Genomic DNA, 25,372 nt, shown 5'->3' with positions numbered 1-25,372 from the left:
CATTTGAATAGAGGTCAAAAAAACTTCCATACAAAACTAAATGGTGGAGCGCCCCTTTAAGCCACGCCTGGGATGCCTGCCTCTCCGAAGCAGGAAGTGGGAAATTGGGAGAGCCGGAAGAGCAGCACTAGTTAACTAAGGACTGTCAAAGACTAGATCATTTTTATTTCCCATCAAACACATTTAAGAAGAAAGCAAAGTAAGTAGTCTGTTATGTACCCAGGATACCATGCGTGTTGCATCCTCGTTGGAGGGAATTGACTAGATTGAAAAACCATCAAGCCCGTGCTCGGTCACGTACCTGGTAGCCTAGTACTAGCATAACGCTAAAACATACTACATTGCCTGTATCTAACTAACTATAGACGAGTGATAACGTTAGTGCGGCAATGCGGAACTATTACTATTTGTTTTGGTACGATTATGCAACACTAATTAATCTGTCATTTGGCATCTGCCAATTAGGTTTACGCTAGCTACGTTAGACAATTGCATCCTAGTGCTAGCTAGCTAACGTTACTGAATTTGCTTGCATCGCCTTGCCTGAGCTGCTCGATAGCTCGCTCGCTACCTGCTGACCATACTGCTCATTTAGCCTAGCTACTAGTGCTATGTTGCTGTGGTGGATGGGGTTAGAGTACGTTGGGTGTGGTGTAGCTAGTAGGGGTGGGTAGCTAGGCTCGGAACTAGCCTGGAACTAAGGGTGAGGCGGTTCAGTGCCATAGTGGTGCGCCCCCCTCCTCGGGAACGGAGCCACGTAGCTTACAGGCCATTCATTGCACACAGATGCCCTGAACATCTTGCTGAGGCAGGAATAGTTTAAGTGCTTCGCCTCGCTTTATGTTCTGGACTGAATTCACCCCCAAACATTCCAGTGCACTAATTTACCCAAATCTACACAGTTACGAGGCTGCGGACAAGTCCGACTACATTATTGGATGATATTTCATAATCGGTTCAGAGAAATGGTTTGTCATTGTCACTTTCTCTCCCAAAGATTTTTCCAGAAGTGTGTGGTTACGTAGTGTTCTAGGTCGTCCTCAAACGACCCCTCCGTCCGCGTTTCCAGTCATCCCGATCCTTCATGCGTCTGAGTAGCTCACCGGTACTTTCCGCCCCGCGTCCCTCAAGCGCGTCCTCTTTGCTAGCTCTTGCGCGTCCTCTGCGTGAGTGCGCGTCCTCTGCGTGAGTGCGCGTCCTCTGCGTTAGTGCGCGTCCTCTGCGTTAGTGCGCGTCCTCTGCGTTAGTGCGCGTCCTCTGCGTTAGTGTGGGCCGCCCTCGTGACTGATGCCCGTGTGTTGCTCCCACGAGCCGGTTTACTGACCGAACCTCTGCTCCCTGACAGATGTGGAAGGCAGCTGCCGGTCAGTCAGTCAGCGTGGCTGTGGAGGATGGAGGTGATGATTGGGAGACGGACCCAGACTTTGAGGTACTTGACCAGATGTGCCCATCATGGCATCACACTCAGCTTCTCAATACTTGTTTGCCTATTATTTCCTCTCTTACGTTTCTTTCTTTTTTTTTTTAACCTAATTGTGCCTCATATATTATTGTGTTAAGCATGTTGTTCCTCCCTGTCCTGCTCTCCCACCCTTGTCCCTGGGTCCGCGTGGCCGCTAACAGAATGATATAACAGAGAAGGAACAGCGATGGGGGGCCAAGACTGTGGCCGGCTCTGGACATCAGGAGCATATCAAGTGAGTGCTGTGAAGTCGTCTGCAGAGGTCTTATGTAAACAGAACACATCTGGGTAGTAACCTGGGAATCCAGAGAGAGCACCGCATGTTTGACACTGGGAGACGCAACTGTAGTTTTTGCATCAGGGCACTTTAAAAATGTCAGATGTTGGCTCAGAGTAGGGTTAGAACCAGCTCAGAGTAGGGTTAGAACCAGCTCAGAGTAGGGTTAGAACCAGCTCAGAGTAGGGTTAGAACCAGCTCAGAGTAGGGTTAGAACCAGCTCAGAGTAGGGTTAGAACCAGCTCTCAATAGAGCCAAACTCTGTCATTACAGGGTTTTTCCTAGCTCAGAATGGGTCTTTGTGGGGTGATGTTCACACCATTTTTGGGGGAAACCTCAGTTTTATGCTGAGTAGCCTAGGCCAATATTCTTTGCTGTCTTTCTGACTGAGCTCACTTTTCACAATCGTGGGAAATCTCCCGACAAAACACAAAATAGATATGAAGACAAAATGTTTAAGATATATATTAGCTTTTAGCATATATTAGCCAGTTAAATACCAATAGTTTTATGGCTAACGCAAAAGGCCCCTATTATTATTTCAGTCCTTCATATCGATTTAGTCCATATTTTTAGCTGTCCATCTTCACTCTTCAGAGGACCATGAAGAACAATGTCCTCTTACCATGTGTCCTCATCGTGTCCCTCTCCTCTCCAGTATCCACAAGCTACGTGAAAATGTGTCAACAGAGCACAGCTCTCTGAAGCAGAAGGAGCTCGAGACCATGCCCAAGGCTTCGCATGGCTATGGGGGCAAGTTTGGGGTGCAGCAGGACCGCATGGACAAGGTAAGAGTGTGTGATGGGCCGCCACGCTAGCTTGCTATCACTAATTGAGGCTGAAGTAAGCCTTTGTTAGGTAATATCAACGTTGTCATCCATATTTCAAACTGATTTAATATCTTGTTTCAGAATAGCAAGCCCATGTATTAGGGGTGTAACAATACTCTTTTTTATGACCAATTGTTTTAATGATTTCTACGGGTATCTAATAAGAAATCCGTATGACAATTCAATATGCACAACACATCAAACTTCATCTAGGCACCACGAGGATGTCAATATGACTTTATGACCGAGCACTAGGCCATACCCAACATCACAACATCAAACTGCTGGTGCTAGCTTCCTCGCCGATGGTGATGTTGCTAGTGCTAGTGCTAGCTTCGATAGCCTCTGGAGCACTTCTGCATTCGATTGCACTTCTGCATTCGATTGCACTTGCTGCGGTGTCATTTTGAGTGGTAGCTTCTTCATTAGCATTGCCAGTTTTTTATTTTTTTTCATGAAGAAGTGGTCAATTGTTTTTATAGCTCTTTTGTGAGCAGGTTGGCTAGTTGTATCTTGTTGAGCACTGAGCAGTACAGTCAGATCTAATTTTTTTGCGGTAACAGATCAAACCAGAAATAGTTGAGGTCGACGGACGTGTTGTGCCATTGGTGGATTATGAATATACATAGTTAATGTCCGGATATGATTGGCAATGAGTGATCTTTACTCATGGCGACTATGTCAATTTTGTATGGATCCACAAGTCGATCAAGCTTATTTTTTCTTTGTATCGTGCTGAAGCCATATAGCCTACTGCGCTCAGACTTGGCTACATTAGCTGGTGCCCCGTCTTCAAATTTACTTCCGGGGTTTACGAGTAGCCTACCAGTTGAATGCGTTCCAGAAACAAAACGCAAAACCCCCACGTTCACCATATCTTTACTTACAAATATATTTACAATACTGTTATTTTGCGCATTTGACCTAACAGCCACCACGTCCCGACGTCAGTTACCGAGATAGATAGGCTACTGTAGGCCTAGATATAGGTGTTCGTAATAATTAAATTACATCCAGATGGAGAAAACGTGTTGTCGATGTCCGCATCGATTGCTTTAACCTCTGGAAGGAACTTGGAGCTACAAGACTGAACTAAAAACATAAGTATATTTTTGTTTCTCTAATAGCTAGTGCTAAGTCGTCAGTGTTGTTGTGATTCTTGCACTTTGCCTTCAGCACTAGATTATGCTCTTAGTCACTTGTTTGTTTTAGAAAGAAGATGCACTTGTGAGTTCTGGCAAGTAGTAGTACATTGGCTCTTCCTACGTTAAATGCAATTATTGTTAGTCGCTTTGGATAAAAGCGTCTGCTAAATGACTGTAATGTAATGATGTAATGTAATGTGTTTGAGAACAAGGTAATAATAACAATTAAACGTTATTTGTATAGCACCTTTCATACAGATAAATTCAGCTCAAAGTGCTTTACAACAGAGCATTTAAATTAAAGAATGTGAAACTTAATGATGCTTCATTCGTAGACTATAGGAGAAAAACAGAGCCCAGCCTGCTAAATCTACTCAAAGACGCCACCTAAAACGAAATAACACCCGTCTGAAATCCCACGAGATTTCCAACGGGATTTCCCTGCCAAATACCGCAACGTGAAATGCTGCAGCATGTGACATTTCTAACTTCCCACATCTGTATATTTAATTTAAAGGTAGCCTAGTTTAATTAATAAATACACTTTTAAAATGAATGATGACCTAACACAAACTGGTACAAACCCTAATTATGTATTTAATAATTGTGTTAATTATTTTAAAAAAAAAATAAAAAAAACTTTTTTTTAAAAATTTGAGCAGAGTTGGGCTGGCCATCAGGGGGGGCACTTCCCCCCCCCTATAAATTCGCCCATGACAATACGATATGTATAGCAATATTTTGTTAACAAAACTTGAATGATGACTGGAAAAACAGTTTTATTTGAAAGACACAAACTTCAAAACAGTGGTATTGTTTGCCCTATAGTTCCACTTTGTAATGTTTTATAATGCGCAATATCAGGATGTAATTGATCTAATACAAGCACTGATCTGCTTTCTCTTGTCTCTTTCAGTGCTTTTTATGAACAGACGCGGGCGCAAGTTAGTAGGTGATAGTGGCTCATTTGGCTCAGTCCTATAATAATAATAATAATAATAAAAAATAAAAATGTACGTTATCCCGCTTATTACATGACTACTTAAATGGCATTAATACATAGACAAAATATTGATAAAAATATATTTGATGTTTATTTATTTTGTAGCTACAATGTAAGAAATAACGCAACGGTTAGCTGCAGCTACGCTATCAACCATCAATGCTGTTGCAGTTGTTGGGTTCTGTATCAACAGCACAACATTGAATAGCCAGCCAGCTACATTACTTGTTGTTTCTATGGAAAGTGAAATTTAAGCAATGTAGCAATGTCATCCGTGCTCAGCCTAGTAACGGGCTACACGTTTCCTTTCACCAGCAAACTAGCTTAACATTAGCTAGATAGATTTCAGAGAGCCTTGTAATAAGACATTTTACTGTTGCTTTGGTGGAGATATATCTCTCTCTCTCCCTCCCAGTCTGCTGTGTTAATCTGTCTCTCTATCTCCCTCAGTCTTCTGTGTTAATCTCTCTCTCTCTCTCCTCTCTCTCTCTCTCTCTCTCTCTCTCTCTCTTTCCTTTCCTTCCCAGTCTGCTGTCGGCCATGAGTACCAGAGTAAACTGTCAAAGCACTGCTCACAGACAGACACATCCAAAGGCTTTGGAGGGAAGTTTGGAGTCCAGGCTGACAGAGTGGACCAGGTATGGTCATCCTGGTCTTCTCAAGCATCAGAACCTCACTCTGAACTGGTTGGGCTGGAATGGGACTCAAGTTTCATCAACACCAACGTCTCATTGATCATAACGCACAATTAAGGCTGGGACACACCAAAGAGGCTACATCCAATTTTCACAGATACAAATTTTAGGCTGCTTAGTTTAGTAAATCCAAATTAATTCAACAAGCAAAGCCACATTCAACATTCTTAATCGGTCACCGGCAGGGCCTGTTCTTGGTGACGACCTACACAGACAGATGGAGACCAATCACAGGTCTCAGGCGTACCGTCAGGCTGATGGGGCTTTTCCTGTCACAGTCACAGCTGGATAATGTAGTTTTTCACAGCTGGATAATGTCGTTTTTCTAAGTACTCTGATTGTTTCTTGCATCTGGTGCATTTTCTTTCAGCTGCCCGACATTTCCTCTTAATTTCATTAACACCGGTATTATTCAACCATGGGGAGATTGTCAACCGACATAATGTTGTTGACTTCCTCTTATTCGTTGCCTTCACTTTCTTTCATTTTCAGTCTGCTATGGGCTTTGAATATGCCGGGAAGACAGAGAAACATGCGTCGCAGAAAGGTAATGTCATGTGGTCTCTTAAACTCCAAATCAGCAGCAGCAGCTACTGTATGATGCCTTAGTTCTGTCTGTTAGTGAGGGAGTACTGCTGGATGTTATGTTGGGTAGTTCTGTCTGTTAGTGAGGGAGTACTGCTGGATGTTATGTTGGGTAGTTCTGTTAGTGAGGGAGTACTGCTGGATGTTATGTTGGGTAGTTCTGTTAGTCAGTGAGGGAGTACTGCTGGATGTTATGTTGGGTAGTTCTGTTAGTGAGGGAGTACTGCTGGATGTTATGTTGGGTAGTTCTGTCAGGTAGTGAGGGAGTACTGCTGGATGTTATGTTGGGTAGTTCTGTTAGTGAGGGAGTACTGTTGGATGTTATGTTGGGTAGTTCTGTTAGTCAGTGAGGGAGTACTGCTGGATGTTATGTTGGGTAGTTCTGTTAGTGAGGAATACTGTTGGATGTTATGTTGGGTAGTTCTGTCTGTTAGTGAGGGAGTACTGCTGGATGTTATGTTGGGTAGTTCTGTTAGTGAGGGAGTACTGCTGGATGTTATGTTGGGTAGTTCTGTCTGTTAGTGAGGGAGTACTACTGGATGTTATGTTGGGTAGTTCTGTCTGTTAGTGAGGGAGTACTGCTGGATGTTATGTTGGGTAGTTCTGTTAGTGAGGGAGTACTGCTGGATGTTATGTTGGGTAGTTCTGTTAGTGAGGGAGTACTGCTGGATGTTATGTTGGGTAGTTCTGTTAGTGAGGGAGTACTGCTGGATGTTGGGTAGTTCTGTTAGTGAGGGAGTACTGCTGGATGTTATGTTGGGTAGTTCTGTCTGTTAGGGAGGGAGTACTGCTGGATGTTATGTTGGGTAGTTCTGTTAGTGAGGGAGTACTGCTGGATGTTATGTTGGGTAGTTCTGTCTGTTAGGGAGGGAGTACTGCTGGATGTTATGTTGGGTAGTTCTGTTAGTGAGGGAGTACTGCTGGATGTTATGTTGGGTAGTTCAGTCAGTTAGGGAGGGAGTACTGCTGGATGTTATGTTGGGTAGTTCAGTTAGTGACGGAGTACTGCTGGATGTTATGTTGGGTAGTTCTGTCTGTTAGGGAGGGAGTACTGCTGGATGTTATGTTGGGTAGTTCTGTTAGTGAGGGAGTACTGCTGGATGTTATGTTGGGTAGTTCAGTCAGTTAGTGACGGAGTACTGCTGGATGTTATGTTGGGTAGTTCTGTCTGTTAGGGAGGGAGTACTGCTGGATGTTATGTTGGGTAGTTCTGTTAGGAGGGAGTACTGCTGGATGTTATGTTGGGTAGTTCTGTCAGTTAGTGAGGGAGTACTGCTGGATGTTATGTTGGGTAGTTCTGTCAGTTAGTGAGGGAGTACTGCTGGATGTTATGTTGGGTAGTTCTTTCTGTTAGTGAGGGAGTACTGCTGGATGTTATGTTGGGTAGTTCTGTTAGTCAGTGAGGGAGTACTGCTGGATGCCATGTTGTGTGCATAGTTAAACATTTGTGGTTGGGAGTGCACTGTTTGTTTTACAAATGGGTGCTTCTCAGCTGAACTCCCAAGAAGCCATGCTGCATTGATCACTGTTATGCGACCCTCACACCTTCCTGCTTATAGTCATTACAGATACATGCATCACTTTAAATCAACTAGCTCCTACTGCCTTTTTCAAATCAAGATGGAAAATATTAGTGATAATAAGCAGTAGATATTTTGAGAGACCTTTGTCATAGGCTAGATATAATTTTAACTGTAGTAAAATGTCTTAATAAAATATCCTGTCAGATCTAGACCTACACTGTCTTTGTGGGTATGGGCTAGGGGCTTTGCCCACGCTGCTTGACCCCTGACCCTTCACCCCCTGATTTGCTGTGTAGACTATTCCACCGGGTTTGGGGGGCGATACGGGGTGCAGGCCGACCGCGTGGACCAGAGTGCCGTTGGATTTGATTACCAGGGAAAAACCGAGAAACACGAGTCCCAGAAAGGTTTGTTTAGTGTCCGAAACACATGCGCACACACACGCGCGCACACACACAGAAAGAAAGTCATACATTCAAACACAGTGTGACATGATTGTCTCTGTCATACCTGTTGACCTGCATTATGAAGGCAAAAATGAAGGAGTTTCTCTTTACGACCTCCTTTGTGTGCACAATCTCCACACGCACTCACACATACATAACCGCAAATGCATAACCGCAAATGCATAACCGCAAATGCATAACCGCAAATACATAACCACAAATACATAACCACAAATACATAACCACACTGCGCACGTGTGTTCAACCACCAGCAGGTTCAGGCAGGCAGGAGCCTTTTCACTCCTTGCTTTCTATATTACAGTTTAGTAGAAAATAGGGCTTAATTTTAGGCCAGCTATAAGCTGCAGTGCCTCCATACATATTTTTGTTAGGTGTATTGTTGCTGTGCGTTTGTGAGTGTGTGCAAGTGGTTGTGCATATGTTCACCAATCATTGTGCATGTGAGTGAGGACCAGGGTGAAGACCATCTGTGTGCTAGTTAGAAGGAGTTTTGGAATGCAAGCAGTGAAGAACAGAGAATGGTCTGCCTTGGGCTAACCTTGTTTATTGGTTCTGTCTGCTATTTCCATATAATTTTCTCTGAAAATGTACAGATTTTACCAAAGGAATATTATTATTATTATGTACAGATTATACCAATGGTATATTATTATTATTATGTACAGATTATACCAAAGGTTTCGGGGGCAAGTTCGGAGTGGAGACAGACAAGGTGGACAAGAGTGCGGTGGGCTTTGAGTACCAGGGCAAAACAGAGAAGCACGAGTCCCAGAAAGGTGGGTGACCCTATATATATATGTATATATATATTACTAGGTTATAGTTGTGCCAAACTATCTTGCCAATATTTCAAAAAGTCATCAAAAGTGAGTCTGACAGCTGTTAAAGAATATTCGCCTGTACATACACACACACACACACACACACACACACACAAATACACACACACACACAAATACACACACACACACACACACACACACACACACACACACACACTCCCTCTCCTAACACACAGTAGGACAGATATGGCGTAATATATCATTCTTTCCGCTCTACTTTGTCCAGACTTGCCCCCCCAAAAAACTCTGTGTTAAAGTAGCTGCATACCTTTGCCTGCAGATTCTTGTTAAAAACCGAACTGCTGTGTGTTAACCAACGATATTATCAAATACTTCTCTATTGCGCAACATTACCCATAACGCACTGGGCTGTGTTTTCATCCTAGATTGAGTCCCATAGAGTGGTGAGGTCTGATGTCATTTGTAGGCTGAAAAGTTTACATTGCCACCATTGTGGAGTATGTAGTCCAAAATCCCTATGGGAAAAAAATTTGTGGGATATGCAAAAAAAAAAAAGCAAAAAATAAGGCCTGTGTTTAACAGAAATTGAAACTGAATTTTTAAGCCAAGACTTTGATCTGAGGTCAAATGTGCTTAGCGATATGCTAACCATTTTTGAAACTGGACTACATGAGTCAAATGTCTTTCTGACATGGGCTAGCTATAAAATGCATGTGAAGTTTGCGTTCGTAGTGGCCAAGTCCCCATGGGAAAAATCAGCAGATATCTTACAAGATTGAGTGAGCAAGGCAGTTTCTGGTGTTTATATGTGTGGTATTTATTCAGTTTGGCATATCCCACCATCTGTGGGACTAGCTCAGTCTATGGCCATTGGACTGTTGTGGTCCAATTTCAATAATGGTTAGCATATCTCCAGAACATTGAGCTCAGAACCAACGAAGGGCTTTAAAATTCACAAACCTCATCTTCAATGATGAACAAAACATACTCTATCCTCTTATTTTCGGCTTTTTCGCAAATCTCATTCATTTTTCCAATAGGGATTTTGAACTATTCCCCACAATGATGGCAATGCTAACTTAAAGCCTACAAAATGACGACATCACCTCAGCACTTTATGGGCAGCTGTGATAAGGGTAGCTGTGATAAGGGTATGCTCTGAAACTGCTCCCTGATGATGTGATAACGTGGTTTGAGCTGAAGTGGCAGTCATTTTGTTGGGTGTGAGTGAATGTTGCCACTTTATCTGGGCCTGTGGTTTGATTAATGGCCAGAGGTGTGAATAAGCACAGTTGTCATGTAGAATGCATCCGTGTGTGTGTTGGTGCAGATTATGTGAAAGGTTTCGGGGGCAAGTTTGGCGTGCAGACAGACAGACAGGACAAGTCTGCGATGGGCTGGGACCACCAGGAGAAACTGCAGCTCCATGAGTCCCAGAAAGGTCTGCGTTTTACCCTTTGGTCTGTCTTTCCCCGCACCCCCCCCCCTACCGCCCTTCCCCCCCTACCGCCTCCCCCCCTACCGCCCTCCCCCCCCTACCGCCCCTCTGTCTCTGATGCTGAGGTTCCGTTCTCCGGTAATTACCTTTCTCTTTTTTTATCGGTAAAATCTGTTGAGGTTCGGCATGTTTACAACTCTCCTGTCAAAATAATTCCTTAAAACAAAGGAATGTTCGCTTTGTTTCGAAAAATCAATATTTGGTTCTAAAATTGAATTACCACATATCATAGAACAAATATTCATTTTTCAAATGGTAACGAAACAAACAGAAACAACTATTGTTTTTCTAATGAATGTGATATAGGCTGCTAGCCTAGGCAATGAACAGCATCGCTTAACAGCAAACAGAGAGAGAGAGATCAAGCCTGGCGAAACAAGTCAACCTTAAGAAGTCTTTTCGTATGTGTCCGGTATGACGGAGACACGAGCAGGTGTATAAATCAAGCGCTCCCATGGTTTTACTCTTACTCTTGGTCTTACTCCCCCTTAAATAAGAACCAGTTACACACGTAGAAAAGTTGCTTTAAAAGAATTCCAGGGGGACATAAAGGAAAGAAGATGGGAAAATCGCAACAAAACTGGAAGATAGTCGATAAAACACAGAGTGAAAACACGGACCCTGAGCAGGCTAACAGACAGAGTCCAGGAGACGGAGCAGAGTCCTGACGTTCTGAAACCAAATAAACATTCTCTCACACCCTGGAGCTCCAAGAGGGAACCCAAACACGTCTGATGGACCTAGAGGCCCGCATGCAGGAGTGAGTTAGGACAGAGCTCCCCCTCCCCGACAGCCCGTCACCGTCCCCTTGGACCTAAACCACCAGCAGGCGCCAACCCCAGGTCGCTGGTCATCTACTTCCTGGAGTATAAAATGAAAGAGATGGTGCTTTGCTCCGCCTGGGGAAATAAAGAGGTCCATTACAAAGGGAAACAGATTTTTTTTCAAGCAAGACAACCCGACTGAAATAGTCATGAAAAGGAAGGCATACTTCGTTTCCAGACACTTTACCCAGCGTGTGTTCTACAGCACCAGACCAGATATCTACAGTAACACACCAGACCAGTTATCTACAGTGACGCACCGGACAAGTTATGTAAGTAAGTAAGTAAGCTTTATTTATAAAGCGCTCTTCACAGCACGGATGCACAGAGTGCTTTACAGTAATAAATTAAAATGGCAATACAACACGAGACAAAATTAAAACGACACAGAACAGAAAAAAAACAACATTGCGAGCAGCAAGGCGTTATAGATGGCTGAAGGCCTGCCTGAACATGTGTGTCTTAAGAAGTTTTTTGAACATGAGTTCAGTGGATGGCTCTCTCAGGGCCTGGGGAAGAGCGTTCCAGAGTCTTGGCGCCACCGCCTCAAATGCTCTGTCACCCTGGGTTTTTAGTCTGGTCCGGGGCACCGCCAGGAGACCCTGGTCGGATGACCTCAGAGACCGACTCAGAGAGTGAGAGTGTAAAAGTTCTGAGATGTAGGCCGGGGTCTGTCCGTGAAGAGCTCGGTGGGTGAACACCAGGACTTTGAACTCGATCCGGAGGTGAACTGGGAGCCAATGCAGGGAGGCCAGGATGGGGGTGATGTGGCATGTCTTCTTTGACCTAGTGAGTAGTCTTGCAGCAGCATTTTGGACTTATCTACAGTGATGCACCGGACAAGTTATCTACAGTAACGCACCGGAGGAGAGAGACGCCCTGAAGAAGAGGCCAGCCGGGACGAGGCCCTCACAGACGGCTAATCACCGACCCAGGAGAGGCCAGCCGGGACGAGGCCCTCACAGACGGCTAATCACCGACCCAGGAGAGGCCAGCCGGGACGAGGCCCTCACAGACGGCTCATCACCGACCCAGGAGAGGCCAGCCGGGACGAGGCCCTCACAGACGGCTCATCACCGACCCAGGAGAGGCCAGCCGGGACGAGGCCCTCACAGACGGCTCATCACCGACCCAGGAGAGGCCAGCCGGGACGAGGCCCTCACAGACGGCTCATCACCGGCGAAGCGGAGACGACCCGCCTGGCGAACGGCAGGTGGAACATCACGCCTGAAAAGCATCCAGGATGAGCTACGGCTCCGATGCAATGACGAAAACACATGAGGAACTGCCGGTATTAAGAATGACTGCACATCTTTCAAAAGGCTGGTAGAATTAGACTACAGGCCAATGTTAGTTCATAAATCTTAATAAGTAAACAGGTGAACTTTACTATTATGAGTAAAACATTGAAGCTGAGCGCACATCTGGGAATTGATGGTTGCTTTTTCCATGTGCGATGCTCTGGTATTTGGGTTTGCACATGGAACACAAACGGGGATGGAAATGTATTTGTTGGTGACTGCTGGCGTTGGTTGGATGGCTGGACAGCTGCATTTTAAACTCAGAACATTCTAGAATATGCTACTAGCCAAGAAAAATATACCCTTGATTGCTATAGCTCAAAGTCATAAATCACCCAGGGCTAACGGTTCTGTCTGGAACACCTCCGGGTCAGTAAATAACACTTTTCAATGGCCCGCTCGGGCCAGTGCAAATATAACTTTGAGATCATATATATATTTATATCTTGTAATATAGATGATATATGTATATATAGATAGATGACAAGCTTACAATTGTATTCCCATAATAAAACAAATTTTTGAGAGATTGGCGAATGGTTTTGAGAGAATAGGCAGACACCGCGGCTGCAGTCACATTCCACAAACAGGGCAGAGAGCACGGAGACGCAGCGATCACGGGCGAGTTCAGCCCCGACTAAACTGGCCAGATGGCTGGCCTTGGCTAGGGCTTGATGAGGAGAAGGGAGAAGTATTTTGCAAGCTTTGCTGATCTATGCCAGCGTATGCAGACAAGTGAGTGAAAACATTAGAGAGCTCTTAATAGCTAGATAACTAGCTAATATGTTTGAAGGTTTAGTTCTTAGTAGTTGCTGACTAGATCCCATCATCACCAGTTATGATGATGATCAACCACTTGTAGAAGCACTCTTCACTCAGGGACAAACCACTGATATCTGATTCTATTAAATGCTTGACATGTATGTCCTGTTTAAGGGTTAGCAAAATGTGGCTACATCTTCCAGGCTAGTGATACAACATTGGGACCAGTAACTTTGTCAGGCCCTGTCACCTGTTTGATAAGCTCTTTAATGGTGGCATGATATGCGTTTTTGAGTGTGTTACTGTGATAAGATATTTGAACAGATCTTTATATGCAATTTCGCATGTAATCACGGATCGTTTTCCTCGTTCTAAAACATGAGCCTGAACCAACGCAGAAGTGTAATCCAGGCCTGAGAAATGTCCATGTCAGTTCTCAGAAGGTAATACGGCCTCTGTCTGGAAAGGCCTCAGACAGATCAATAACCACAAACCTAACCCCCCCCCCCCCCACCCACCCACTCTGAAAGACAACGGGACTCTTCTGCCACCTCAACTGGTCAGCCCCAGCCCCCAACCCCAGCAGGGGCCCGGACCTCTCCACAACTGCCCCCCCCCCCCAGCAGGGGCCCGGACTCCTCCACAACTGCCCCCCCCCACCTACTCCCCTGCAACACAGCCTTTCACCATCCTGGAGAAGGATGTCAGTTCAAGAGACAGAACTGGACCAGACTCCCTCCCTCCTGAAGTACTCTGATCAGCTGTCCCCTGAGCCAGGACATGCAGACACTAGTGGCATACCTCCGGAAACGGAGATTGAAGCTCAGCGAGGCAAAGACGGTGTCGGCGGCCTTCCACCTTAACAACAAGGAAGCCAAATGTGAGCTCCGAGTGCACACCGAAGGAACACTCCTGCCATGCAACGCCCAACCAACCTACATTGTCATTATGTATGTATGTATGCATGTCCTGTGATAGAGTGGCGAGACACCCGAATTAATTAATATATATTAATATTAATAAAATATTTATCTATCTATCTCTTATTTATTTGCCCATGATTACAAATAATATCCTTAGTGCTTGTCCCATCAAGCTTTGATATTTTAATTTACCTGTGAGTTCACATTGTTCCCAGCCATCGACTGTGGGTCACAGAGATTTGCTACAATCATTTCACCCTGAAGAAGAAGGCCCTTTGGCCGAAACATGTTGGTGTTAGCCATTTCATAATAATTTTTATATTTAATCACAGAGCTGCTTTGGACCTGCCTTTTTCATGCTTCTAAGTTTTTACCCCTTTGCTTCCAAAAAGCACGTTCAGAGTTTATCTCATTACCCCTGAACGCCACCGCCCTCTCTCCCTCGTTTGATTTATATTTGCTACAATGTATTTCCCCAAAACCTGAACTTTGGTTGACTGTTCACATCAGTGAACTTTCAAAGAGAAAGTCATAGTAAACCTTTTATTATGTACTGTTTGCAGATTACTCCAAAGGGTTTGGAGGGAAGTTTGGTGTTCAGAAGGACAGAATGGATAAGGTACATTGTTTTCATAGTTTTTGGCCTGGTTATGCTGATAGATTATACTGGTTGTAATACAGATGTGAGAACATATAAATGGTCACCTGACCCGCGGGATTCCATCTGACGGTTTGCGGCATTCCGCACTACCGCTCTCCTGCCCATAGAGGGCGCAGTAATACTTCTCATTGACCCATTGCTGTAGCTCATCTTGCACATTAGATAAACCTAACTTGTTCTCTGTCTGGTTGTAATTTATTTATTCCACAAACTTGTACCAGAGATGGGGACGTGACGAGAGTCCAGATTTGGGACTGGTGATTGTATCTTGTACTGATTTTACTTTTTGAAGTAGTAGGGTCCCCCTGAAAAGGAGACCCTGGTATGAATGGGACTGGTTGCATATATAGAGGTTAACTAAACCCAATATGTGGCCTGGCGTTCACATTTCTTTCTTTCTGTTGCATTTGACAGAGCGCAGGAACATTTGAGGAGGTGGAGAAGCCAAGCTCCGCCTACCAGAAGACCAGGCCAATAGAGGCTGGTGAGTTAGTCAAACCTGGGTGTTGTTTTATTGTGTGGGCGTCTGTGTTAATGCCCTTATGCTATTAACAATCACACACATACATTCATCTACCAGTCAACAACCACACATATTCAACACATGCAATGTGTAAATAAATCAAAACTAGAAAGGGTGCTCAGAGAGCACAGGCCTCCGTGCATTAATGCATTATGTTGGTGTAACTCAGTTGAAATAGTTAATTGCACCTCAGTTTATATGGCTTAATCCATCAGCCCAGGGACTACGGGGGTAATTTAGCAGCTGCCAATTGTGGTTCAATTGTCAATTCAATTAATTGTGTGCTGTCCCTGTTAAACTAAACAATAAAATGAAAATGGAAATATATAATATTTTCCACAGGATCAAGACTAGGAGAATTTGTAATTTTTCCTAATAGTGAATCAGCATCAGATATTAGTTTGTTTTATATGCATATATTATTTTTTGCTTGAACTTGAACCTTTCTCTCATCCTTCTTCTGCCCTCTCTCTCCTGCTCTTCACTTCATTTCCTCATCCTTCCCTCTTCTCTCTCCCCTTCTCTCTTCTCTCTTCCTCTTCTCTCTCTCTCCATCCCTCTCTCTTCTCTCTTCTCTCCCTCCCTCTCCCTCTCTCTCCCTCTCTCTCCCTCTCTCTCCCTCTCTCCCTCTCTCCCTCTCTCCCTCTCTCTCTCTCTCTCTCCCTCTCTCTCCCTCTCTCTCCCTCTCTCCCTCTCTCCCTCTCTCCCTCTCTCTCTCTCCCTCTCCCTCTCCCTCTCTCTCTCTCTCTCTCCCTCTCTCTCTCTCTCCCTCCCTCTCTCCAGCGGGCAACAGCACCGGGAGTATCAAGGCCCGTTTTGAGAACATCGCCAAGCAGAAGGAGGAGGAGGACAGGAAGCGGGCGGAGGAGGAGCGCGGCCGGCGGCAGGCCAAGGAGAAGCAGGAGCAGGACGAGGCCCGGCGCAAGACGGAGGAGGCTGAGGCGGCGAGGCCAGCCTCCCCCAGCCCCGCCCCCACCCCGCCCGCCCCCAGCCCCACCCCCCCCGCCCCAAGCCCCACCCCTACCCCCGCCCCCCCCGCCCAGCCCTCTGCAGCGCCAGCGCCTGTGTACGAGGTGAGGACAGCACAGCTACGCCAGTAACATAGAACCACACAGTGGGGGTTTCTATGTAGCCCCATAAAATAATGTACAGGTAGCCTACAGCAGCAGATTGCGGTCTGTACTCACCTGTTGTATTATTTTATAATTTAATTTTAATATCATTTTCAGACACAAAATGCTGCCAGAAAATGTATAATTTGTCCAAGTGGCAATCATCCATTTAGCAGTCTGTGGCAGAGCAGGATTCTTCAATGGAGGTGTGCTGGGTCAGCGTGTGTGACTGTTTGTGTTGCTCAGGACACTGCTGTGTATGAGGAGCCTGCGGGGGGCGCTGCAGAGGAGAATGGGGAGCAGCTGTATGAGGCGGAGCCTAATGTCCCGGCCGCCGCCCAGGAGGAGGAGCTCTATCAGAACCCTGAAGAGTACCAGGCTGTGGAAAGTGGAGCAGGAGGTGAGAGACCTCATAGTCCTTTACTGACTGGAGGGAATGTGCTTTAGAATGGCCAAGGGATGGAAGGATTGAGACCTCATAGTCCTTTACTGACTGGAGGGAATGTGCTTTAGAATGGCCAAGGGATGGAAGGATTGAGACCTCATAGTCCTTTACTGACTGGAGAGAATGTGCTTTAGAATGGCCAAGGGATGGAAGGATTGGTGTGGAGGAAGTGTAGTGATGGAGGTAGACTGGGAGGAAGTGTAGTGGTGGAGGTAGACTTGGGGGAAGTGTAGTGGTGGAGGTAGACTGGGTAGGAACTTGTGACACGGCCACATTCAGTATAGATGTGTCAACTAAATTGAATGGACAAATTAGAATAATTTGGTCCGGTTTAACCGGGCTAAACAAGGCTGGTGTGAACGCGACCTCAAACGTGTGTTCTGAAGGAATGGATGAAAGACCTCATACGAACTGAATAGTAAATAGAAACAACATATTTAGGTTAAGGAACATTTGGACTGACTTATTGAACAGAGAATATCATGACTTGAGTTGTCTACTTTTATTTAGGGAACCTGTGAACGCTAAATACAGTTCAAGTTCATCCTACGTTATCTGCGTTGGTGTCTTCTTGCGTGATCCCTGCTATTGAAGTTAACTACAGCATCCATGAAGATGCCCATGACTGCTACAGTATAGCTCAAACTCCTAAACCACCAGTTTCATTGTTGTCAATGTGGGTCACTGTAAATGGATAAATTAACTGAATTGTGTGATATTATGTCGACCGTGGGAATAGGAGGGACAGAAGGATTGGGTAGGACTAGTAAATGGGCAGGGGAAAGAATTGTTTCCTCTGTCAGTGACCTTTGACCTCTGTGGTCTGCAGATGCCCAGACGTACGAGTATGGAGAGGACCTGGGGGTGACGGCCGTGGCTCTGTACGACTACCAAGCAGGTGGGCCTCCTCATGACGCGCAGACAAATACAGTCATTTATAAATATGCATTTTATGATGGTTTATCATTTTCTTATTTACATTAATTAAATATGCATTTTCAAAACAAATTCATTCATTGAATGATCAGATTTTTACTAGCCCCAAAAACTCATTTGCATGACTTCATGCAGTTCAGTTGCTCTCTCAAAATTCTCTCCTTTGTGCTTTATATCACTTATTTTCGTTTTGCAAATATATATTTTTTGCAATATTATTTCTGGGTTTGCGATTTTGACACATTTCTCAAGACATGCAGCGTTCTCTGAAGAGATGCACCCACAACACTCCAAGATGTTATTGTTAATACCATCAGTGATAAGTCTTACAGATGCCAATTATTGTGTGCAGCTATTATGTTGACATGCATTCTAAACTAAACCATCTCTCTTGCAGCTGGTGATGACGAGATTTCTTTTGACCCTGATGACATCATCACCAACATCGAGATGATTGATGAGGGCTGGTGGCGTGGGGTCTGCCGCGGGGCCTACGGGCTTTTCCCCGCCAACTACGTCGAGGTCCGGCAGTGATCTGCTCACCACGCCAACTCGCCCCCTGTCGCCTCCTGTCTATCAAGCTCCCAGAACGTGGATGAAGACCCATCCGCCTCCATCTTTATTCCCTTCATCCATCTTTATTGTGTTCTGTTCATCGCGGGGCTTCAGCGCCACACTAGACATTCTCAGGTCTTTCAGGGTTCCTTCTTCCTCTCTTTCCTCTACGCCGTTTCCTCCCTCTCCTTCCTCCATAGAGACGTCTGTAGATTGTCTGAGTCAGGAGTGGGTGGATCGTCATCATGAACACACAACTCCTTGTTTCAGGCTGATTTCCCAGTGCAGAAAGGAGGAGAGAGATGATCCTGCTGTCTCGTTTTGGGGCCGGACAACAGTGACTAAATTCCCCTTCATTTAGCTGCTCTCGTAGGCGTTGTTGCACTGCCTCTCTTGCACCTAGCTAGGTCTCCTCATAGGATTGCAATGTAATGTGTTGCCTCTTCCTTGTATTTGGCTTAAACGCAGTAGAGAGATTAGGTTAGGTTCACCAAAGACCAGGAGGATCACTGGCCTGGTAGACATGTCTGACCTTGTGACCTCATGGATTAGTCTGACCTCTGAACTATTCACAAAGACGCTTCTTTCAGGCCAATCAGCACCATCTACAGTAATTAACCATGTGGGTAGTTAATAGATGACTGTTGCTGGCAGAGGTGGTCGTTCTAGCGTACGTCATATGATTCAGTGTTGATTGCGATTGATCTAGTCATCTGTGATTTAATTTTAGCTCTGACTATTGGAAACACCCCGTGGCTCAAATGGTGTCAGAGACGGGATAGACTGACCAGTGAGTTGAGCGTGAGCGCAGTGGGCAGTCTCCTATACCAGGCTAGGAGGTCAGTGGGCAGTCTCCTATACCAGGCTAGGAGGTCAGTGGGCAGTCTCCTATACCAGGCTAGGAGGTCAGTATGCAGTCATATACCAGGCTAGGAGGTCACAGACATGAGGAACGAATGCCCTCAACACTACAGACACTTGTACGAATGTCTCAACCTTTCTTTTGTTTTGTCTTGTTCCTGATGTTAAGATGAGCATTGATAAGAGCTTGAATTATCCCTCTATGTTTTTGATTTGCTGTGCTGTGGATTTTACTTAAAAGTATTGTGTTAATTGATACAAGCACTTACAGTACCTACTGTTAATGGTGTCAGATCAGTTGACCGTTGGGCTGAACTGCAATCTTCTCCTGCTGGGTGGATCTTGTGTGTTGACGTGGCTGAGTGGGGGCGGGCCTGCAGGGAACTCTGGGTGAACTCGTAGCTGCGCTGTGAGCTGCCATGGCTTCTTATGGGATCATAAACATACTGTTTCTTTTTCTAAAATATTAATGGACGTCTGACAGCATAATTTTGTTATTAATGGTGTCATCACACCATTTGTCTCCTATTTGTAGTTATATATGTATATGTCTGCCTGAGTAGAATTATGGGGCCAATCCTATCAAATACCCAGTGATCTCTGAATCTTAATTAGCCCTTGTTCTCTGTGGCTGGAGGAGGTAGTGGAGCCCATCTAAAGGCCAAGCTTTTCCTTGGTCTGTTTCATCAGCCCCTGATGGAGTAATCCTCAAGTGCAACGCCCAGCATCATGTACAGAAATGTTTTTGTGATGCTCTGAGAAATATATTGAGTCGAACCCATTTTTGTGTTCTTTGATGTGGACCAGACCTGCGTAGTGTGTCCAGGGCCCAGGGCCGTCTGCCCCCGACCCGAGTCTGTATCTTGTGTAAAGTACATGTATGTTGGACTGTGTGTTATGTTTAGGGGTCACACCAACATCCTTATCATTAACGACATGCACTAGAGGCGAGTGATTGATATTGAGCTGCTACTTTTTAATGTTTTACTTTTTTTCTTCTTCATACATCTATATTGGCAAATAAACAGTAGATTAACTGACGAGAAGAACCTCCTTGTGAAGAGCGTCGTCTCGTAAGCCGTGGGGTCCATCCTGGAAAACTCAACATGCAATATCATCGCTAATCACGTGTGCAGTAAGGAAACACCTCAACATCCCTTCAGATTTAACACGATTCATTTGCTAATATATAGATATATGAAGTAAAAACAGAAGCATTACATGTAGCACCTTTAAGTTTGATCTGAATCTATAGTTGTCTTACTGAATGGTCTGAGCTGATGTGGGCTTTAGAGGGACTGTCGATGGTGGACGCCAAGTATTCTAACAGATGACCAGTCCTGTCATGGCCATCTAATGCAGTGGTGTAGAGAAGGTATGAGTGAGTTGGATATCTAATCAAATTCCATCAGGGTTGGGGTTTTATAATTAAGTGACCTTTTCAAATGTATTATTTTTATCTGTACTTATGCTTGCTCAAGTCTATTACCATTGTTTTTTAAAGTAAATTGGTTCAATAAACAAAGTATGCATAGTAAACAAGATCATTGTGTACAGCAGTACATATTTTATATTATATTAATATTAACAATTTTGGAAACCCAAAAGAAACCACGTCATTCTTGGTGTGACATCAAGCAAACTGACCTGAACTTTGGACCTTACTCACCATTTACTCATTTAGTTACTCACTATTTACTCATTTACTTACTCACTATTTACTTACTCACCATTTACTCATTTAGTTACTCACTATTTACTCATTTACTTACTCACTATTTACTCATTTACTTACTCACCATTTACTCATTTACTTACTCACTATTTACTCATTTACTTACTCACCATTTACTCATTTACTTACTCACTATTTACTCATTTACTTACTCACCATTTACTAATATACTTACTCACTATTTACTCATTTACTTACTCACCATTTACTAATTTACTTAACATTTACTCATTTACTTACTCACCATTTACTCATTTACTTACTCACTATTTACTCATTTACTTACTCACCATTTACTCATTTACTCACCATTTACTCATTTACTTACTCACTATTTACTCATTTACTTACCATTTACTCATTTACTCACTCACCATTTACTCATTTACTTACAGTACTCACCATGTACTCGTATCTCTTGGGAAGGTGATGCGGACATGGCAGTGAAAGGGTCAGGAGCGCTCAGTAAGGCCTAGCGGGAATTGGGTTGTGATGGTTTGTCATTTCTTAAAAGTGGGTCCCCAGAAAAAAAAGTTTGGGAAACTGATCTAAGATATGGAAACTTTGTGATCAGACTGAACAACCAAAATAGGAGGTGTTGTTTTTATTGAAAAACTGCAAAATGTCCACAAACATTACAGAGAAACACACACATGGCATTTCTTAATCAAGTGAATTCATGCAAGGTGGGTTTCCATGGCAACAGCAGTTGCTCTACCCCGTTCTTGGCACGTTGCTCCAGATGTGAGATCATCCCAAGGGTGCTGATTTGCCACTCCAGGGGTGAGATCATCTCATTGTGCTGATTTGCCCCTCCAGGGGGGAGATAATCTCATTGTGCTGATTTGCCCCCAGAACGCATGAGAACGCCGACCTTCGGAGTGGAAAAGGTCAACGATGCTGCATGAACTGGGACTGCAGCCGAGTTTGTGTTTTTCTCCACACCTTCTACCATGTGTTTAGTCTGGACTCAGTGAAAACGTTTACTCTACTACACAGTTAAAGTTCTATTAAATAATATTAATCACAACCATGAAAACATGCAAGCGCGCGCGCGCACACACACACACATGATGGTGCGTGGAGGCCGATGGTAGGATAGGACCACCAGGCTGTGATGGAAGGTGTGTAAAACCCACCTCTCTCTTCATCTCATTCATAAATCACTCAGACGAGCCAAAGAAAAGGTGAATCTTTCTTTTTTTATTTACTCCTGTAAATAACAGTGAAAAACCTCCATTGACGTCACGTCAGCGTTTCAGCCTCAGTCAGCATCGCTGACTCAGCAGGTCAACGTGTGGAGAACATGCTTTTAAATAAACACACTTCCCAGAATCATCACCAATGGCATCTTAACAAGAACACACACGTGCGCGCACACTCACACACACGTACACCTCAGAGGCATCTTAGCAAGCAAGCACACACACACACACGTGCACACTCACTCTTCCTCTCACACACACACACACACACGTGCACACTCACTCTTCCTCTCACACACACACACACACACTCACCACAGAGACCATATGGTGTGAAATAAATAGCAGTATATACAGACCCTCAGAGGGAAGACGCAGCTCATGTTACATGTATGTCACATATACCGTATGCAAACAAACAGACATCTACACACACGGGGACACGTGTTGAACAGGAAGCTTAGCCCTTGATGTGAATGTGACATCAATGACACATGGAGAAAAGGTCTGCTTGGATTCCAGCATCAACAACAACAACCCTCAACTATAACACATTTATAAACATCAAACAACGTCCGCTCCACATACAACCTGCTGCCATGGAGACGCACTGACACATCCTCACTCTGTCTACAATCTGCGGTCATCTGTGGTCAGGTCATAGGTCATAGGTCATGCCTTTTTCATAGGAGTCTGATTACTTAAAGCACAGATTCCAAACTTAAGAGAATAGACACACTGTAAGTATGAATGTTCTTCTCTCTGTGCAGTGCCTATACCCATCCAGCTAGTCTAGGGTCTATACCCATCCAGCTAGTCTAGTGTCTATACCCATCCAGCTAGTCTAGGGTCTATACCCATCCAGCTAGTCTAGTGCCTATACCCATCCAGCTAGTCTAGTGTCTATACCCATCCAGCTAGTCTAGTGTCTATACCCATCCAGCTAGTCTAGTGTCTATACCCATCCAGCTAGTCTAGTGTCTATACCCATCCAGCTAGTCTAGTGTCTATACCCATCCAGCTAGTCTAGGGTCTATACCCATCCAGCTAGTCTAGGGTCTATACCCATCCAGCTAGTCTAGTGTCTATACCCATCCAGCTAGTCTAGTGTCTATACCCATCCAGCTAGTCTAGTGTCTATACCCATCCAGCTAGTCTAGTGCCTATACCCATCCAGCTAGTCTAGGGTCTATACCCATCCAGCTAGTCTAGTGCCTATACCCATCCAGCTAGTCTAGTGTCTATACCCATCCAGCTAGTCTAGTGTGGAAATGTCTAAAATATCATAGGATAGAAAAGAATGACAATAGAGTAGAATGACTAGTGGAAGGTCCTCTGAATCAGACAGCTGGACAGATCAGATCACCTGACCCCTCTACCCTATCAGATCACCCCACCCCTTGACCACATCAGATCACCTGATCCCTCTACCTATCAGATCACCCGATCCCTCTACCCTATCAGATCACCTGACCCCTCTACCTATCAGATCACCCGATCCCTCTAACCTGTCAGATCACCTGACCCCTCTACCATATCAGATCACCCCATTCCTCGACCACATCAGATCACCTGATCCCTCTACCTATCAGATCACCCGATCCCTCTACCTATCAGATCACCCGATCCCTCTACCTATCAGATCACCTGATCCCTCTACCCTATCAGATCACCCGATCCCTCTACCCTATCAGATCACCCGATCCCTCTACCACATGCCTCTTATTAAACCACACAGATAAAGGCTCACGATTCATCTTAGCACACATCACATCATATAAAAAATCAGACCAAACTAACTTTCTTCAAATGCAAATGTGTTTCAGAGCCTAGTAGCCCGGTGTCCACACACACACACACACACAAACACACACACACAAACACACACTCACACACAAACAAACAAACACATGGACATTAGTGATGAGGCCTCCCTCCTCCTGTTCATTCCCCTCACGGTCTGGCCTAGGCTGACCGGACCGGGCTCACCGGAGGCTTCAAGGGTTGGGGTGTGTTCTGGGTCGGGGTTGGGGTGTGTTCTGTGTCAGGGTTCTGGGGTGTGTTCTGTGTCTGGGTTCTGGGGTGTGTTCTGTGTCAGGGTTCTGGGGTGTGTTCTGGGTCGGGGTTCTGGGGTGTGTTCTGTGTCGGGGTTGGGGTGTGTTCTGGGTCGGGGTTCTGGGGTGTGTGCTGTGTCGGGGTTGGGGTGTGTTCTGGGTTCTGGGGTGTGTTCTGTGTCGGGGTTGGAGTGTGTTCTGTGTCTGGGTTCTGGGGTGTGTTCTGTGTCGGGGTTGGGGTGTGTTCTGTGTCGGGGTTCTGGGGTGTGTTCTGTGTCGGGGTTGGGGTGTGTTCTGGGTCGGGGTTCTGGGGTGTGTTCTGTGTCGGGGTTCTGGGGTGTGTTCTGTGTCGGGGTTGGAGTGTGTTCTGTGTCTGGGTTCTGGGGTGTGTTCTGTGTCTGGGTTCTGGGGTGTGTTCTGTGTCTGGGTTCTGGGGTGTGTTCTGGGTCAGGGTTCTGGTATGTATGTCTGATGACATGGGCAGGCTACTATGACAGCAAATATGACACATTTTGTCCAAACTTGATTCATTGCATTATTTTGTGTTGTGAATATTTAGAGATATTTAGAGATGGTGGAATGGGCTCTATCCATCCAGGCAGACTGGTTGAGCTGAGTGAAGCAGGTCTAGAGGCTGAGTGAAGCAGGTCTAGAGAGGCTGAGTGAAGCAGGTCTAGAGAGGCTGAGTGAAGCAGGTCTAGAGAGAGGCTGAGTGAAGCAGGTCTAGAGAGGCTGAGTGAAGCAGGTCTAGAGAGGCTGAGTGAAGCAGGTCTAGAGAGAGGCTGAGTGAAGCAGGTCTAGAGAGGCTGAGTGAAGCAGGTCTAGAGAGGCTGAGTGAAGCAGGTCTAGAGAGAGGCTGAGTGAAGCAGGTCTAGAGAGAGGCTGAGAGAAGCAGGTCTAGAGAGGCTGAGTGAAGCAGGTCTAGAGAGAGGCTGAGTGAAGCAGGTCTAGAGAGAGGCTGAGTGAAGCAGGTCTAGAGGCTGAGTGAAGCAGGTTTAGAGAGGCTGAGTGAAGCAGGTCTAGAGAGAGGCTGAGTGAAGCAGGTCTAGAGAGGCTGAGTGAAGCAGGTCTAGAGAGAGGCTGAGTGAAGCAGGTCTAGAGAGGCTGAGTGAAGCAGGTCTAGAGAGGGTGGCTGGAGGAGAAGCTACATCTTCACATCTCACAACCTCGTCCCTCAACAAAGATGA

At 45.1% G+C, this 25,372-nt stretch overlaps 1 protein-coding gene across 3 annotated transcripts; it reads left to right on the top strand.

The window, feature by feature from the left end:
* The first annotated feature begins 85 nt into the window (after positions 1–85).
* Positions 86–20,707, top strand: cttn (cortactin). 3 transcript variants are annotated; one of them, XR_014630402.1, is made up of 16 exons: positions 86–199; positions 1,346–1,429; positions 1,624–1,697; positions 2,398–2,527; positions 5,245–5,355; positions 5,905–5,959; positions 7,817–7,927; positions 8,653–8,763; positions 10,121–10,231; positions 14,662–14,717; positions 15,174–15,243; positions 16,066–16,355; positions 16,641–16,794; positions 17,669–17,737; positions 18,173–19,202; positions 19,236–20,707. XR_014630402.1 is itself a non-coding variant. In XM_084436857.1 (15 exons), the coding sequence occupies exons 2-15, from the start codon at positions 1,346–1,348 to the stop codon at positions 18,307–18,309; spliced, it is 1,563 nt and encodes a 520-aa protein (XP_084292983.1). In that variant the 5' UTR covers positions 86–199; the 3' UTR covers positions 18,310–20,707. The 3 variants fall into 3 exon arrangements, 2 of the variants coding, with proteins under 2 accessions (XP_084292983.1, XP_084292984.1); XM_084436857.1 differs by having other exon boundaries at positions 18,173–20,707; XM_084436858.1 differs by lacking the exon at positions 8,653–8,763 and having other exon boundaries at positions 18,173–20,707.
* The last annotated feature ends 4,665 nt before the right edge of the window (positions 20,708–25,372 follow it).

Source organism: Borostomias antarcticus, assembly GCF_949987555.1.
Source record: "Borostomias antarcticus genome assembly, chromosome: 4".
In the NCBI taxonomy this organism is placed as follows: domain Eukaryota; kingdom Metazoa; phylum Chordata; class Actinopteri; order Stomiiformes; family Stomiidae; genus Borostomias; species Borostomias antarcticus.
Note: the sequence above shows the minus strand (reverse complement) of the source record. Positions and strands in the feature narration are given on the sequence as shown.